The sequence below is a fragment of the Neolamprologus brichardi genome, chromosome 1 (assembly GCF_056152115.1).
Source record: "Neolamprologus brichardi isolate AB-2024 chromosome 1, ASM5615211v1, whole genome shotgun sequence".
NCBI lineage: Eukaryota > Metazoa > Chordata > Actinopteri > Cichliformes > Cichlidae > Neolamprologus > Neolamprologus brichardi.
The window spans coordinates 39,784,674-39,803,612 of NC_142104.1; the positions used below are offsets into that span (position 1 = coordinate 39,784,674).

The 18,939-nt window shown below is 45.7% G+C and overlaps 1 protein-coding gene across 2 annotated transcripts in view; it reads right to left on the minus strand.

The window, feature by feature from the left end:
* adamtsl5 (ADAMTS like 5) overlaps window positions 1-1,040 on the minus strand; it is a 58,675-nt gene extending 57,635 nt beyond the window's left edge. The window contains exon 1 of one of the 2 annotated variants that reach the window (XM_087841928.1): window positions 288-1,040. In XM_087841928.1, the coding sequence (XP_087698054.1) occupies window positions 288-307 (20 nt within the window). In that variant the 5' untranslated portion in view covers window positions 308-1,040. The remainder of the gene's footprint in view (window positions 1-287) is intronic. The other variant, XM_087841924.1, reaches the window with a different exon arrangement.
* Between the last annotated feature and the right edge of the window lie 17,899 nt (window positions 1,041-18,939).

The window sequence follows — 18,939 nt, forward strand, 5'->3', positions numbered from 1 at the left end:
AAAAACTCAACTGTCCCTGGAATTTATCACCTCCCATCCTTCAATGCAGTGCAAGAAATGTTCAAGGCTTTGCAGCTCCTTGCAAGAAAAAAATAAGTCAAGGTAAATATTTAAAGCCACCAAATATTTCCTCCTTCCAGAGGACAGACAGGCTCCATGTTGCTTCTCTGGAATTTGTCGCCTTTTATCAAAGCTGGACTCTTATTAGAAATCACAGTATATTAATCCCACCTGCGGGTGGAAGATAAACTTGATCAGAGAGATCGTTTACAGCCCCTCGTTCTTACCTCGTCTGGACTGAGGACATCGTGGATCCTGTAGTGGAGTGTGCTCCGGTAACGTTACATTCGCGCTCAGGTGCAGTTTGGATTCTCTGTCATGATGAAGTGTCACGGCTCGGACGCGCTGTGCACCCAATCTGCAGACTGCGCCGACACACGGATTTCAAAGACAGCGATACCATCCATGTCCCTGCGTCTGCTGGAGGCTTCTTCCTTCTGCCTTCGCTGTTTTTTAGCAGACACTCTGAAGGAAGTCTCGTGTCTTTCACGCTCTCTCAGCTGAAGTGCCTGTCCATCCAAACAGCTGCGTCCCACTTCCCAAAACACATGACATCAGTTACAAGTAAAGCCTAAATAAATACGTTAATTTTTGTAAGACCTCCTTTGCTGCACGCGCAAGTGCAAAAAGTGACACGAAGGGCCCTTTGTCCTTTAAAAAAAGAGCTTCTTATAAACCATCTTCCACGACTCCAACGTGTTCCTACAACTATGCTTAAAATGCACTTTTGCCTCCCGGCAGGTGACTCCCGGTTGACTGTGGTCGCAGCAGCAGCAGGTAGCGCCGGTGGCACTTTCCCCTCTATTTTCCTCGTGATCTTCCTCTCAGTCCGGCCAAAGTGCGCACAGAGGAGCGGGACGACTTCTCAGGAGCACGGGGGCCACGGGCCGATCCCACTTGTCCACAGCTCGGCTGCTGCAGTTGTGTCGGTGTGTCTCCCTCTCTCTCTTTGCTGCCCTCTCTCTTTCTCCACCTGAGCGCTGCATTCCTGCCGTGAACACGCCTCTCTCCCCCGTCACAGCACAGCAGCCCGTCGGAACTCAGAGGCGGTAAAACTTACCGTCCCTTCACCTCACTACGATCAGTTCAACTTTGGAAATGGAGCAGCTCACAACAGACATCTTTGAAGGAACATATATGTCTGCACTATAACAGTACCTTCAGTAAAAACACAATTTATATAAATCAAGAAAAAATTAGCGCTTGGGGGCAAATGTAACACTGAGAGCTTTTATTATTGTAGTTCAAAAGCACTTTTGTTACATTTTTATATCCTTAAAATATTTTTAACTGTATTTGAAGAAAATATCTTCTTCCTTCAAGTCATCCTCCTCAGCAGTGGCGGTCCTAGCCTGTTTGGCGCCCTGGGCGAACACTCCCTCTGACACAGACACACACACACATAAAACATATACAGTTTTACATTAACATAAAACTGTTGTCGAAACCATACTGAATTTCACCAGAGAAACACACACACATACACACACAGAGTATGCATAGTATGCAAATGGCTTACAAACAGCCATCATAATTGGTCGTACAATGAAACAGGACAAATCAAGAATTGACAATGACTAATTAATATTGTGCTGAACACAGTCCAAAGAGTCAGTACGCTACATCAGTGTCTACTGTTTACTATCATAGCCAAGTGGCTAACAAAGGTAAACAGACGTTTTCACTGTCCCTACTAATTAATGTTATCTTGTTGTATTTCTGTTGTGGCCAGTGCGATCCTCTCTGCTGTTGTAGATGCAGATGGTCACAGATGCCAAAAGGCTAAATTAACTGATCCATAAGGCCAGTTATGTTGTGGGGATGGAGCTGGACTCTGTTAGGGTGGTGTCTGAGAGGCAATGTTGTTCAAGATAAAGACAATCATGACAGACAACACCTCCCACGCACTCCATGACATGCTGGCTAGTCACAGGAGCGCACTCAGTGAGAGACTGAGATTACCCACAATGCATCACTGACCGACACAGGAAATCATTCCTGCCTGTGGCCATCTCCTTGTATGACTGGACTGGATGTAGCGGAGATAACAATAAAGTTTACTTTGACTTCAGCAGCGCGCAGGCGCACCAAGGGCTCTCGCGCTCACTTTTCACGTACAGAATTTTGAAAAACATTGGTGCAAATTATAAGTCTGTATCATGATGTCTGGTGTTTTCGTGTCTGATGGTTTGTTTTTATTTTGTTTTATTTTGCGAGTTGTTTAATAGATGCTGCTCCAGCCAGCCAGAGATAAATGCAGCTAATAAAATGCAGCACTGGGAGGTGTGAGCACTTCTGTTTTGCTGAGCGATCAGCTGTGTGTTACCAACATGCCAGGGAGGAAAGACATCAGCGGTGATCTTAAAGAAGTAATTGTTGCTGCTCGTCAATCTGTGAAAAGCTAAAAGGTCATTTCCAAACAGTCTGAAGTTCATCAATGTACAGTGAAGGGGATTATTCACAGGTGGAAAACAAGACAGCTGCCACTCCTTTCTTGGTGTGGATGTCCCAGAAAATTCACCCCAGGGCCAGCTTGTGTAATGTTTGAAAAAAAAAAAAAAAAGGGGGGGGGGGGGGGGGGAGCAAGCAATCTCATTCTTGGCAGGCCTTAGTTAGCATGTTAAATGTGAAAACTTCTGACATTACAATAAAAGACTGAACAGGTTTGTAAAGGTTGCCAAGAGAAAGCTCGAGCACCTCAGATGAACCTTTCAGTCACTGCGCTGACCATGAGCTCTTCTGTGCACCGAAGTATTCTAGAGTCAAACCCGAGTCCATCTCACGTTTGCTTGAAACTAGGTTATGACAATGAAAGCAAGCACACCAGCTGGAGAATAAGGTGTTGTCCCAGTTAAAGACCAGGCTTCAAGCAGGTTGAAATGCTGTGGTGGGGCCTTATGTGAGCTGTTCAGGAACAAATGCCCCCAAATATTTTGTGAACTGAAGTAACGTTGAGTAGAAAAACGTCCAGAATTCCCCCACAATGAAGGCACACAGAAACAAGTACTTCAAGTTATTGCTCTAATAAAACCTTTCTTTTTCACAAGATCGTGTGCACCTCAGAGAGCTGACACATGAAACATGGGGACCACAGTTAGGTCTGGGAATCTTCTTTTACCTTACATTTCCCTACAAAAATAGCAACGACTGCAAAGGCAAAGATTTCTTTAAAAAAACAAAGAAGAATCAACACACAGTGAGTCTGCAGACTGTCTGTTTCTGTTTAGTTACCCTGGTAATCCACGATCACCTGCTCCAGCTCAGAAGGGAAAGACTCTCAAGTAACAAACATACATTTGCTGAAGAAACGTGACTTTATTTTGACGTCTCATTAGTCGTGGATCCTCCATCTTTATGCAATTTTAGGAATAATAAAAAGGGCGTAAATCTTTAACTTCTTGTACAAAATAATCAGACACTACTATTTCACAGTATTCCTACAAACGTGTTATATGCTATTGATATATCCTCTTACGTTATATATTCACGGTGAGCCAGGTAACAACAAACAGTCACAGTATGTCTGTGTGACTGTGTATGAGTTTATGACTTCGTGTTATATTGATGTAACATTTATACAGTTTATTTGGTATTAACAAACAAAAAGAGGCAAAGAACTGGATTTAACTTGTACGTCTCATAAACCAGTTTATCGATTGGTGTTTGTTTCAGTTCAATTAAACGTCATTAAAACAACTTGAAAAATGAAACTGTGTTTCAGAGCCCGCATAGCCACAAAAATAACAAATCAGTATCTCGAATATCCTCCTCTCAGTCCGTTTATCATCACTGCCTCTTTCATCTGGCCCCGTTCCCATTGCCTGCATCTTCCATTAATTCCTCCACATCACGTCATCCTCTGTGACTCCTTGTTTCAGAGGGTGACTCCTTAAGAAAAGTAGACCTCTGCATCGACATGTCAGGACATGTTTATCATACCAGTCTTAGTTTCTTCTTTTTATTTTACAGGCACATTTAAAAACCCCTCTTCCTCTGGACCTGTGTGTAACTGTATCCCTCAGGCTTCTCTTTTTGTCTCCCACTGTGCGTTATGTCTGACGTGCCAAAGCTCGTATTTAGCAGGTTTGATGTTACAGTGGAAATGTTTTCTGCAATGAGACAGTAACATCCAGGTCATCTCCAGTTTCCTGCACCGCTTGTCCAGCGGTACAACTAGCATAACTTAGTGATAGTGGAGCAACCACACGGGCTTTCTGTGAACTCGGAGCACACTCCCTTTATGCTCAGCCAAGACAGCTACAGTTAAGCTGTGCTTCAGGTTCCACGCGCGACCTTGAGCTATCATCTGGAGCCAGGCAGACATAACAGAGGAAACAGGACAGCGCTCTCAGCTCTCAGCTCTGCTACTGCCCGTGAGCGTGTTTTTGACCATACAGGGTCATACATGGTGCCCGTAAACATTACAGATGCCAAAAAACACGAGAAACTACAAATGTTGACTTGTAGACAAAATGAGTCATAATCATCAGAGGGGTGGAAGCCGTCAGCAGCCAAACAGAGTGTACGTTAAACTGTGAGAGTAGACTAAATAAGGCATGTTTGGTTTAACCATCGCAGACTCAAGTGGACCACAGCATGGCTTAAGAAGATAAAAGGCAGCCGATCTGTACACAGCAGGATGGGACAAAGTGGCAACAGCCCAAAGCCACAACACACCATTAAGTTTTGTGTGGGTCTGAATCTATTAAACCTCAGCTAACACAAAACGGACTCACGGTCAAAACCATGCCGACATCATCAATCCTCTCAGTCCACACTTTGTTAGCCTGAAGCGAAGCATTAAGGCAAGTTTTTGCTGTTGGCCAGTTTTCATACGTGCTAAACAGATGCTGGAAGCTGGACTGTGCTGTAACTACATACAAGCACTACTCACAGCTGCTTTTTTCCAAGAGGGCTGTGCTGGTGCCAGTCCCTGAAAACTCAGACCACAAGTACAAGAACAAATTATTACACATGGTTCTTCCCTCCGTTCACATAAAAAAGCTAGTACTGGTATGAAGTGCTTTGAACTGGTCCTTTTCTGGGTTTCAGTGCATGGAACCGGTTCTCAATTGGGCCCTGGAACCATGACAGTGGAAAACGGGGCAACAGACATCATTTAAGTGCATAACGGCTACCCTGAAAATACAACAACTGGATCTTTAGGCAAACACCAATATGCACTTAGCTTTTTGGACAATGACCTTTTGTAATTTTGCCTGTGTGCACCACCAAAGTGGATCTGATCCAGCCAGACATCACATCTGTACATTCACCACCGTCAGGAGCAGAGCCTTAAACAGTTCTCTGATCTCCTGCTCCTTCATCTAGCATCACCATCACAATCTTTTCACAGCACGGCGTCATTAAACTAAACAGTTTTTCAGATACATTTACAGTGAAACTTTCTGTTTAATAAGTCAAAGGGCTCCATGCAGTTAGACAAAAAGCATAAATGTTTAATGTCTTCATCTTGGTTCCAAAAGTATTTAAGCAGCTCTAAACAGCTTCAAGCTGCCTATCAGTCATATGTGATAGAAATGTTTCCGTGGGCAGTAAGCAGCTCCTCAGCACTCGTGTATATAATGATTAGTTAAGCGCTCCGAGGTCTGGATGCTTGTCCCGGCTTGTAGAGAGATTTTCCTACGCCCTCCTATAGTTCCCCATCATTACAGAGCACACTTTAGTACTCTGTGTGTTTACCGAGAGGCAGATAGCCGAGTGTTTACAGTAATCATCACATTCACGCACACGTGCACGCTCTCTCTTTCTCTGTGCGTGCTTTTGGCAGCTTACTATGTTCTTCCCTCTAATAAGAGCTTTCTGAGACGAGGAGGCACTTTCCCGCTCCTCAGAGATATTAGTGAGGAGGAGGGTTGGGGGTTAGGAGGGGGATATGGAGGGCTGCACTTACACCCACCAGCCCCGCCCCTGGCCCCTCTTTCAGGTTTTTACTGAGCTTGGCAGGCGGCCAGGACGAGAAGCTGATGGTAGGACTGGGTTTCACGCAGCAGCGCTGATGAAAGATTGTGGATGGTGCTGTGAGGAATCATACACAGTACATGCAGCCTTGGCACAGCTGCTGCTAGGAAGCTCTTCAGGTGTGTCGGCCTTCTTTAACAGTTTTATTGCTGTCTAGAGAAAATCCATATTTGTGACAGATACAGCACCATTAACAAATACTGGTGAATACCTGGACATCAACAGCTGAACTGGGGCAGGGGGCAGGCCAAACAAATGATATCCCCGTTCCTCCAACGCGGTGCCGGCGTCTAAGCTAGAACCGGTTCTAAGCATGTTCTTCAACATAGAAAGAAAGAGGAAACAGCAGCCACCAGCACAGAGGACCACTGGCTGTACGAGGGTTACACACATGGTTGGCACAGAAAAACCCAAACTGTTGAAATGTTGGCTGGTTCTCAAAGGATGCCAAAGCAGAACTCAGACTTCACAGCCTAGCACGGACAGCAACTCTCAAAGTGGATAGCATCATTTTGGGGTCTTATTTTGCATGTTTATGAATCTTGTCATGTGATTAACGTCATTGTGCACGTATGCAGCATCGATCTTTTGAGGCAAACACAAACAGAGACAAAAAGGAGTGCTGCTTGCAAAGAAAAGCCTTTAAATGCAAATATTAGAAGCCAGCACACCACAGGGTTAGAGTTTGCTCTGATGGGATTGGGAGTGACTGGAGGAAGAGAGGAGGACCACATACAATATGCAGTGTTAAACAAACAGGAGTCGAGGAGATACGTTACGTCCAGATACAGACAGACAAAATGGTGGTGGCTAACCAACCGGACGTAGTGGTGGACAAACAGAAGAAGACGGCCATGGTGATAGATGTAGTTATACCGAATGACAGCAACGTCAGGAAGAAGGAACACGAGAAGCTGGAGAAAAACCAAGGGCTCAAAGAAGAGCTGGAGAAGATGTAAGGGTGAAGGTGACGGTGGTCCCAGTGGTAATCGGAGCACTCGGTGCAGTTCAATTCAATTTTATTTATATAGTGCCAAATCACAACAAAAGTCGCCTCAAGGCGCTTCATAGATACAGAGAAAAACCCAACAATCATATGACCCCCTATGAGCAAGCACTTTGGCGACAGTGGGAAGGAAAAACTCCCTTTTAACAGGAAGAAACCTCCGGCAGAACCAGGCTCAGGGAGGGGCGGGGCCATCTGCTGTGATTGGTAGGGGTGAGAGAAGGAAGACAGGATAAAGACATGCTGTGGAGGAGAGACAGAGGTTAATAACAGATAAGTTTCAATGCAGAGAGGTCTGTTAATACATAGTGAGTGAGAAAGGTGACTGGAAAGGAAAAACTCAATGCATCATGGGAATCCCCGGCAGCCTACGTCTATTGCAGCATAACTAAGGGAGGATTCAGGGTCACCAGGTCCAGCCCTAACTATATGCTTTAGCAAAAAGGAAAGTTTTAAGCCTAATCTTAAAAGTAGAGATAGTGTCTGTCTCCTGAATCCAAACTGGAAGCTGGTTCCACAGAAGAGGGGCCTGAAAACTGAAGGCTCTCCCTCCCATTCTACTTTTAAATACTCTAGTGTGGAGGTAAGCATCGACGACACAGAGCTGGGACGCGGAAAAGCCGAAACGGCCTGGACTCTGTCGGGCAACGGAACCACACCTTCAGCGGAAATGCGGTGCCCGAGGAAATCCAGAACCGGCAACCTAAACTGGCACTTGGAAGGGTTGATGATCAGGCCGTGCGCTGCCAAACGCTGGAAAACCTGGCGCAGATGGGACTCATGCTGGCTCGCTGAGCAGCTGGCCACCAATATATCGTCCAGATAAACAAAAACGAACGGCAGCCCACGCAAGACGGAGTCCATCAGCCGCTGAAAGGTCTGGGCGGCACCTTTCAGGCCAAACGGCATGCACAAAAACTCGAACAAGCCGAAGGGGGTAATGACAGCGGTTTTAGGAACGTCTTCGGCGCGCACGGGAACTTGGTGATACCCCTGCACCAAGTCAATTTTAAAAAAAAATTGACGTTCCGGCGAGATTGGCAGAAAAATCCTGAATGTGGGGGATGGGGTAACGGTCATTCTCCGTGGCATTATTTAAACGGCGAAAATCTCCGCATGGCCGCCACCGACCGTCCGATTTGGGCACCATGTGAAGCGGAGAAGCCCATGCACTGTTTGAACGCTGTACAATGCCAAGCCGCTCCATGGCTGCAAACTCTTCCCGAGCAACGGACAGTTTCGCGGGGTCGAGGCGGCGCGCGCGAACACCGGGGGCCCAACCGTGGGAATATAATGCTCAACCCCATGCTTCGTTACCGTGCTAGAAAAATCAGGGACAGACAGCAATGGAAACTCTAAAAGCAAACGCTGAAAAACATCCCCGGAGGTCACTACATTAGCCTGAATCAGGGGCTCGGCGGCCCGAGTAAAACAGGGTAGCGAAGAAAACGAGAGAGCATCAATTAAACGTCTGTTAGCAACATCAATAAGCAGTCCATGAGCACACAGAAAATCAGCACCTAAAATAGGTACAGAGCTAGCGGCAACAACAAAGTTCCACTGCAAATCCCGGGCATGAAAACAAACAGTCACCAACCTTTCCCCAAACGTTTTGATGGGAGAGCCATTAGCTGCAATGAGCTGCGGCCCACAGTTCGCTGCTAGTCCGTCGGCAGCGGTAGGGGGAAGGAGGCTCTTCTGGGAGCCGGAGTCCAGGAGAAAATGTCTCCCGGAGTACGAGTCCTCTATGTAGAGCAGCCTTTCTGTATTGCCAGCGGTCGCGGCTGCTACGGCACGCTGGCGGGTCTGTTTCCCAGGGCCGTGAAAGCGCAAGGCGGCAGGCAGCGACGCACTCTGTCGCCAAAACGCTGATGGTAGAAACAGATGCTCTTTCCGCGGTGCCGGCGTGTAGCAATCCCTGCCGTCAGCAAGGGGGCGGATGCTCCGGGGGAGGCAGGTGGAGGCGTGGAAGGTGCCGCCGGCGAGTCCGTAGCCAGGGCATGAACGTCGAAAGTGCGGCTAGCCAGGAGAATGCGATCCGCTTCTCCAGCCAGGGAGCAATAATCCTTCGCAGGCAGAAGCAGGGGGTTTGCGAGGACAGCTCTCACGGCGGCCAGTTGTTGGCGGAGGAAGAGGTGGGCGAAGAGGAATCCCCTGTCATCCGGCCCGAGCAACGATAGCATGTTCTCCGCGGTACCGCGCTCGAGCGCCGAAGAAGCAGCTCTTTAAGGGCGGCGTATTTCCCATGGGCGGGTGGGTCCCGGAGGAGCGTCATCGCGCGACGGGTGGCCAGCGGGTCGAGCGAGGCTACCACATGGTGGTACTTCGTGTCGTCAGCCGAAATGCCGCGAAGGGCGAACTGAGCCTCCACGTGTACGAACCATGACGGGGGGTCATGGAGCCAAAAGTCCGGCAGTTTCAGCGCCACAGCGAACATAGCTGCAACAGGAGGCGGAGGTCCGGTGGCCGCTGATGCATCCATAGCGGAGTCTGCGTTATCTGCGGCCCGTTGCATGCTCAAGTCAGGGGTCACCAATGTGGAGGTAAGCATCGACGACACAGAGCTCTCAATTCTCACTCCTTCTTTATTCGTCTCGAACATCAACTGCACATATCGCGCCACAAAACACAGGAACACACTTCCTCAACACTGGGTGTGAGTGGAGCCCTCTAATGGTCCACCACACTAGGAACAACAAGTAGGCCTGCAGAGCGAGAGCGAAGTGCTCTAATAGGGTGATATGGTACTACAAGGTCATTAAGATAAGATGGGGCCTGATTATTTAAGACCTTGTATGTGAGGAGCAGGATTTTGAATTCTGGATTTAACAGGAAGCCAATGAAGGGAAGCCAATACAGGAGAAATATGCTCTCTCTTTCTAGTCCCTGTCAGGACTCTTGCTGCAGCATTTTGGATTAACTGAAGGCTTTTCAGCGAGTTTTTTGGACATCCTGCTAATAATGAATTACAGTCGTCCAGCCTGGAAGTAATAAATGCATGAACTAGTTTTTCAGCATCACTCTGAGACAGGATATTTCTAACTTTAGAGATGTTGCACAAATGGAAGAAAGCCGTCTTACATATTTGTTTAATATGTGCGTTGAAGGACATATTCTGGTCAAAAATGACTCCAAGGTTCCTCACAGCGTTACTGGAGGCCAAGGTAATGCCATCCAGAGTAAAAATCTGGTTAGATACCATATTTCTAAGCTTTTCAGCGCCGAGTACAATAACCTCAGTTTTATCTGAATTAAGAAGCAGAAAGTTAGAGGCCATCCAAGTCTTTATCTCTTTAAGACATTCCTGCAGTTTAACTAATTGGTGTGTGTTATCTGGCTTCATGGACAGATAGAGCTGGGTGTCATCAGCATAGCAGTGTAAATGTATGCTATGTCTTCTAATGATGCTGCCTAAGGGAAGCATGTATCGTGTAAACAGAATTGGTCCTAGCACTGAACCCTGTGGAACTCCATAATTAACCTCAGTGTGTAAAGAGGACTCTCCATTTACATGTACAAATTGGTAAATTGGTCGCTCTAATAGGATATTATGGTTGACAGTATCGAACGCTGCACTGAGGTCTAGCAGGACAAGCACAGAGATGAGTCCACTGTCAGAGGCCATAAGAAGATCAGTGACTCCCAAGCTAGGCGAGTGGCTCCAGCAGATCCCAGGAACAACATCGGCGATCTCTGTCTAGAAGAGCGCAGTCCTAGGAACAGCTAAGATACTGCACAGGACCCTCAAGCTCCCAGGCCTCTGGTAGAGGACCTGAGCTTGGTGGATAGACCGCCCACAGGGGCGAGCGGGGAAATAAAAAATATATAATCTATTATTCATATGGAGCAATCGGAAACTGCTGTTGAGCTATTTCACACTGGAATTCTGCTTTATAACATAGCCTTTATAAATGCACTGATGACCTCATTACTACTTTGCTGTGACACGTGAAACTTATGTCACTCTCATTCATTCACCTAATCAGTCAAAGCACACTCACACATGGCAACAACACCCACTGGCAGCCTCTCTGCTGCCCCACAGGAAATGTCGCTCAGGAAACTTGTGTCACAATTTACTGACCTGCCTAAATTACTCCCCACACAGTGACCTGATCAGCATCTGTGGAATGCACCACACAAGCCCCCAGACAGGCAGAGCAGTGGGTAGGTATTAATTTAACTGCAGGTCTAACTGTTTTTATAAATGTTTTGCTTTGTTCAGACCCAAACTATGGCAGCAAAATACCCCAAACACCATAACAGAAGTGATGCACCCCTCACTGCTGACTTCAGTGGTTGGAATGAGTGTTTTCACTCACTGGGATCACGTCCTCATTAAGGTTTGACAGTGTTTCTAGCAGATGGTTGAGCATGAATTGAGGCTGTGGTTTGGAGAAGGCCTCACTGGCAGTGACAGATGCACGTGTTCTTTGTAGGTTCACTCAGTGTCCCTTCCACAGGACAACATGCAGGCATGATGACCACAGGCAGGTGTTCGGGGAAAGAAACTGAAAGCATCATATTTGTGACAACATGAGAGGGGTGCCTCTATAATCAAATAAAGAGACTGTTTTAAGGAGAATGACCAAATTCACTTTATTCATAAAAGACTTCATAGGCTTGAAACAGACGACGAGAAGCCTCAGCATGTCAGCATGTCAGCATGATGTCAGCATGGGTGGGATTTGAATTCAAGTGGAGGTAGAATAACACTTAAACAGCGTGCAGGAACGTCCTGCTTTCATCTCGATCTGTCATCGGTCACCTGGGCAACACACCGGCAAATACATGTGATGTGGTGTTGTGACATGTTTTATATGTGGCCCTGTGGCAGACACTCTCTGAGGCAGTGAGGTTTTGATGCAGGGGCTTAGTAAAGTTCATAAACAGAGCAGAGTGTGTAGCAGTGCAGACACCGAGCGCACAGTCGAGCTTGTTCATCAACCAGCTCGTTAGAATACGAGCTATTACATGCAGCCGTCATGTAATTTACAATACCGTGTTCACATAAGGGAGAAATAACATGCACAGAAAGCCACTTGAAGCCATTGGTAAAACACCATTTACTCAGTTTACTGGGCTACTTGAATCCTGTAAGAACATCTGCATCAGGAGTTATGTACAGAAACCAAACAAGCCACATGCTGCTCTTAATAGCTCTCGGTGCACATGTGGAAAAACAGCAACACAAGTATATGCCTTGAAAAAAAAAATGTACACCGATCAGCCAGAACATCACCTCCTGCTGCCTAATGTTGTGTTGGTCCCCCTTTTGCTGCCCCGACCCTTCCAGCCATGGATGCCACTAGAGCCTGAAGCTGTGCAGTTGTACCTGCCACCGAGACGTCAGCAACAGATCCTTTCGGTCCTCCAAGGTGCGAGGTGGAGCCTCCATGGATCGCACTTCTTTATCCAGCACGTCCCACAGATGCTCTGGATTAAGATCTGGGATTTTGGAGGTCGATACAATTGAGTCATTGTTGTGTTCCTCAAACCATTCCTTTTTTTTCATATTTTTATTGATAGACAAGTGTACATTAGAATTAGAATTACAACATTACAATGACAATACAATCTGTGCCCCTCACATATTTGTTAGTTTTTCTTACATGAACAGATACAATAATACACCCACACACACACTTAAATAAAATTGAAAAAACACACAAACAAAACAAAACCTAAGAAGAAACCCAAAACAAACACAAACAACAAACCCCAAAACACACACACACACAAAAAAAAAAAAAAAGGGGGGGGGGGGGGGAGATGATATTAATCAGCTGGTAGAGCGTTTAATGACTTGCAGTAGTTTACGAAGGGGCCCCAGATACGATAAAATTCTCTGTATTTGCCCTTCGCCACAAGGCCTATCGTTTGCAATTCAAGAAATGACATCACATCTCTAAACCAAAAAGAAACTGAAGGTGGCTTTGAAGATTTCCAAAGGAGTAAGATGCAACGTCTAGCCAAAAGTGATGTAAAGGCTAATATTTTGAAGTGTGTAGGGTCGATTAGACCAGTGTTGACTGGAAGCCCAAAAACAGCTAGAAAAGGGTCCATGCAGATTTGGGTCCCAAGAGCCTTGGAAAGAATAACTGAATACTGACTCCAGAAGCCATGGAGTCTTGGGCACAGAAAGAACATATGACCTAGGTCACATGGGGTGGCAAGACATCTCTCACACTGATCCATCACTTGTGGGTAAATCTCAGACAGACGAGACTTTAAATAGTAAACCCTGTACAACACCTTGAACTGGATAAGTTGTAACCTGGCACAGGACGTACTATAACGGACATTGGATACTGCTTTCTCCCATTGCTGATCCGAAAGAATTACTCCTAACTCCCGCTCCCAAGCCCTCCTAATTTTAACAACTGAATGGACATTTAAATCCATGTTGTTTATATATTAAAGATATAATTGACTTCTTATTGGGTTTAAGGGATAAGAATTCGTCCCATGGTTGGACATTTGGAAGAAGAGGGTAGGAGGGGAAGAGAGCAAAAGTGCAATGCCTGAAAATAACGGAATAGATTGGTACCCGGAAGATTTGTTTCTGAACACAGGTCTAAAAAAGTTAAGAAAGTGCCATCTTTATAGAGATCCTTAAACGTATTAATACCATGACGCTTCCACTGTACATAGGTACCATCAATGAGGCCAGGAGTAAACAGATGGTTCTATGTGATGGGCATGTGTACTGATGCAGAGATGTACTACCCTTGTGGGTGGCTGTAGCTCAGGTGGCAGAGCAGGTCAGCCACTAACCAGAAGGTCGGTGGTTCGATCCCAGGCTGCTCCAGTCTCCAGTCTGCAGTCCTTGGGCAAGATACTAACCCCGTGTTGCTCTCCGATGCATCCATCGGAGTGTGAATGTAGACTACTTAGCACTTAGGTCAGAAAAAAGTGCTTGTGTGAATGGGTGTGATTGGGTGAATGAATTAGTTGTATAAAGCGCTTTGAGTGCTCAGACAGAGTAGAAAAGCGCTATATAAGAACAAGTCCATTTACCATTTACCATGTACTTAAAATGACTCCTGAATTGTGACCAGATCCTTAGACTAGACTGTACCACTGGGTTTTTGGTGAAATGAGAAGGCTTAAGTGGTAGTGGAGAGAACAATAAAGCTTCTAAGGATGAGGAAGTGCACGACAGGCGCTCCAGTTTGCACCACAGCAGTTCTTGAGATTCAAGCCAATGGGTCAATTTGTGAATATGAGAGGACCAATAAGAACATAAAAAGTTAGGCAAGGCAAGACCACCATCAAATGTCAGTCTCTGTAATAATGATTTCCTCACCCTGGGATGTTTCCCTCCCCACAAAAACGATGTAACTAGCTGGTCTAACTTTTTGAAAAAAGCTTTAGGTAAAAATACAGGAATACTCTGAAACAGAAATAACAATCGGGGCAAAATGTTCATCTTTACAGCATTGATCCGAACAATTAGGGACAAAGGTAGCGATTTCCATCTCTGAAAATCTGATTGAATTTGAGTGATTAAAGGGGAGAAATTGAAAAAGTATAAAGAAGACAAAGTACGAGTAACGTTAACTCCCAAATATTTAAAGCCGGCAGGGCTAAGTCTAAAAGGAATGTCAGATTGTTTAAGTGTAAGACTTAAAGGGGAAACATTCACTTTTAAGAAGATTTATTTTGTAACCTGACAGAGAGCCGAACTTGTTTAATAGAGACACAATCGATGGTATGCTAGATAAGGGATCAGAAACATAGAAGCAGGTCATCTGCATATAAAGACAATTTTAAGTCAAGGCCTGACCGGGAAATCTATGAAAATGAGGAAGGGCCTTCAAAGCTATAGATAGGGGTTCAATTACAATAGCAAAAAGTAGGGGGGACAGGGGGCAACCCTGTCTCGTGCCGCGTGACAATGAGAAGTAGCCAGAGGAAACACCATTTGTATAGACACTGGCTTGGGGTGCCTTGTACAACAGTCGAATCCATGAAATGAATCTGTCCTTGAAACCAAATCTTTGTAAGACCACAAAGAGAAAGCTCCACTCTACACGATCGAAAGCTTTCTCAGCGTCAAGTGAGATAACTACTTAGTGGTCGAGTGTTGGGAAAGAATGACATTCAAAAGCGTGCGAACATTAAAGAACAGCTGGCGGCCTTTAATAAAGTCATTCTGTTCATCTGAAATAATAGTAGGAAGAACCTTTTCAAGGCAAATTGCTAAAATTTTAGCCAAGACTTTAACATCCACATTCAGCAGTGAAATAGGCCTATACGAGGTGCAAGACGTAGGATCCTTACCCTTCTTTAAGAGAACAGCAATTAGTGCTTGAGGCAATGTAGGGGTCAATAGACCACATTCAAAAGATTCATTATACACTGAAAGAAGTAGTGGGGCTAACTTGTCTATAAATGTTTTTAAAAATTCAACTGAAAACCCGTCAGGTCCTGGTGCCTTACTATTGTGCATGGTCTTGATTGCATGCACAATTTCATCCAACCTAAAAGGGGCATCTAATTGTTCAGCTATAACAGGATCGACAGAGAGCATTGTAAGACCGTTAAAAAAAGGAATCCACCTCAGAGGCGTCAGTAGCAGATTCAGATTCATATAGGGAGGAATAATACTTCTTAAACACCTCATTCACTTCCTTTGAATCAGAGACCAAGTTGCCTGCCGCATCTTTAATTTGAGAAATTAATCAAGAAGAGGCCTGACGTTTTAACTGATGGGCCAAAAGCCTTCTGGGCTTATCACCATGTTCATAATAAGTCGCACGCGCACGAAGTAAAAGACGTTCAGCATCTGCCGCAGAAAGTAAATCAAATTCGGTCTGCAAGTCAAGTCGTCTTTTATGCAAATCAGGAGTGGGACTGGCAACAACCTGTCTATCTATGTCACAAATTTGTGTAGTCAAAGTTTGAAATTTGGCTTTGTGGTTTTTAGTGGAATGGGCAGAGAAAGAAATTATTTGCCCACGCACATATGCTTTAAGAGATTCCCAAAGCAATGACCTCGTAACAGTATCGCTGTCATTAAACACCATAAATTCATCAATTGCGGATTTGATAAAGGTAACAAATCCCTCATCCGAAAGCAACAAAGAGTTAAATCTCCAGGGTGAGGAAAGAGAGGACTGGGCTATGAGCTTGATGTCAACACTAAGTGGTGCGTGATCGGAAATGACAATTGGATGATATGTAGATGACAGTACTTTTGGAATAAGGGAACCGTCCACAAAAAAAATAATCAATCTGCGAAAAGGACTGATGTACCTGAGAAAAGAAAGAGTACGCTCTGGTAGTAGGGTTAGAAAACCTCCAGGAATCTACAAAACCATTCTGAAACAAACTCTGAAATAGACTTGGACATAGAGGATTGGCTTAGGGTCCGAGGATTCGAGTGATCTAAGGCAGGATCAATAACACAGTTTAAGTCACCACCCAATATTAAAAGATGAGTATCAAGGGAAGGGAGACTACTCAAAAGTGCATCAGTAAAACCTGGATTATCAAAATTCGGCGCATACACATTGACTAAGAGGACAGGTACATTGTACATGGTGCCTACAACAACCAAATATCTCCCGTTTTTGTCAGCTTTAATCTCAGAGGCTGTAAACTGTACCCTTCTGTTTATTAAGATCCCCACCCCCCTGGCTTTTGAATTAAACATTGAATGGAATGTATGTCCCACCCATGGGCACCTGAGCCTAAGATGATCCCTATTGCGCAAATGGGTCTCTGGCAAAAACATTACATCACTCTTTAGACGTCTAAGATGCGAGAATATTTTAGATCGTTTAATTGGGCTATTCATACCTTTGACATTCCAAGTTAAAAATCTAATACCACTATTGCCTAAAGACTGACCTGAAGTGCTGATCATTGCAGAAAGATAAGAGAAAATACTTATTTCTTCACCCCCAAAGAAAGAACAAGTGGGAAAAACACACTGACGCAAACACACAAAGCAAACCCACAACAACAGAAGTACAGCTTCAGAATAAAAATAATAATAACACGTCAAACACACCCTCCCACCTCCCCCCTGCACAGCAAAAGCCCCCATCCCCAAACGACGGAAATGGCAGTGCACGCTCCCACCCGGAGCAATCTGAACAAAAACGCTCCCGACTACGAAACGAACCGTGTCAAACCAAAGCTCCAACAGTCATTTCTGAATAAATTAAAAGGCACAAATAAAATAAAAACAACACAATTATATTTTACTATTAGAGGGGAAAAAACAAAACAAGTGTTTGGCAGAGTAACAAACTTAACTCACCACAATGATGTTTGGATTTGGATCATTCGCTATTTCAAACAAACAAACATTGTCCCGCTACATTATTATCGCGTGGTTATATATATTCCTTGGCCTCTTCTGGCAAGACAAAGTCGCGCTGCATTCCTTGACAAGTGATCCGTAGCCTTGCCAGATAGAGGATCCCAAATCGGACTCCCTGGATGCCGCGAAGCTGGCGACGGACCTCATTGAAAGCCGCACGGGCCCGCGCTGTCTTAGCGGTGTGGTCGGGGAACACAGAAATGGTCATATTATTTATCTGAACCCTCTGCAGCTCCCTGGCCTTCTGGAGAATCCTAGCACAGTCCGCGTAATAGTGCAGCTTCACAACCATAGCGTGGGGACCTTCATCGGTGTTAGGTTTGGGGGCCAAAGTTCGGTGGGCTCTGTCTACAAGCGGCTCCTTCCCAAGCTGAAATGCCTCCATCAACAGCACGGACACATCTGTAGCAGATAGGATGTTCTCCTCTGGCACACCAACAATGCGTATATTATTGCGGCGAGACCTGGACTCCAAATCCTCGCATTTATTCTCCAATTTGGCCAACTCCTTTGACATCGCATTCACTTTGGCTTGGAGGTGGACAATATCATCCGTGCATGTAGAGATAGTCTGTTCCATCTCCGTAACTGTGCTTCTGAGGCCAGGGAATTCCTGCTGCATGGTAGTTATATCTGAGGAAAGGTCCGTTTTTAGTTGCTGTATGTCCGTCCTGATAGACGTGAGATTCTCCGCAAACCCTGCCGTCAGTTCCTTTTTAAACAGTGCTGAAATTTCTTCACGAAGTTCAGAGAGGAGTTCAGCCTTCGTGAACTTTTCCGTATCGACGAGCAGCGTGTCGGGCGACCCAGGCAGTGGCGAAGTTTTACCACGAGGTTAGCAGCAGGCCGCAAGTTCGGCTGAGAGGTGCTTGCGCTCTTATTAACCTTACGCGACATTCTAAACGCAAAAAGCAAAAACAGTCTTGTCTCGGAACTATACAAAACACACACACGAACACACATACACAGTATGACAGTGCGCACACACACGCACACTGTCAGGGTCCCTGTGCCTACCCGGTTGGCTCAGTATGGCTACATATGTTTTATATTCTTTTTTTGTTCCTGCTCTCTCCCTTCCCCTCTTTCCCTCCTCCCTCTGCCTGGGCGGAGCTCACCTGTGGGCTCCTGCCCTTGGCCCACGCACCTGGTCGCAATCACGCACCTGTGGCTCATCACAAGTGTTCCAGCTCCTTTATAAGATGGCAGCTTTGTTTCTCGTCGCTGGACCGTTGCCGATCCTCGTCAGTGTAACCCCAGCTCAGTTACTTCTAGAGTGTTTTCACAGCGATTTGCCTTATAATCCCTTCGTGTCTCTGTGTACAGATTCCCTGGACCAACCCCTGTGTTACCTGAGTGATTGGAGTGTGAAGAGGAGCGTGAGGAGTGGACGGAGTGTGTGTGTGACTTTCGGCGTCTTTCCCGTTCGTGTGTGGACCCCCGGAGCCCGGCTTTCCCCTCACCTTTGTAAATAATCACCTGGTGTATCGTAATAAAGACTCTTGTGCTTTCAAGACCTAGAGCCTGCGCGTGAGTCCGTTCAGTCCCGCTGTGA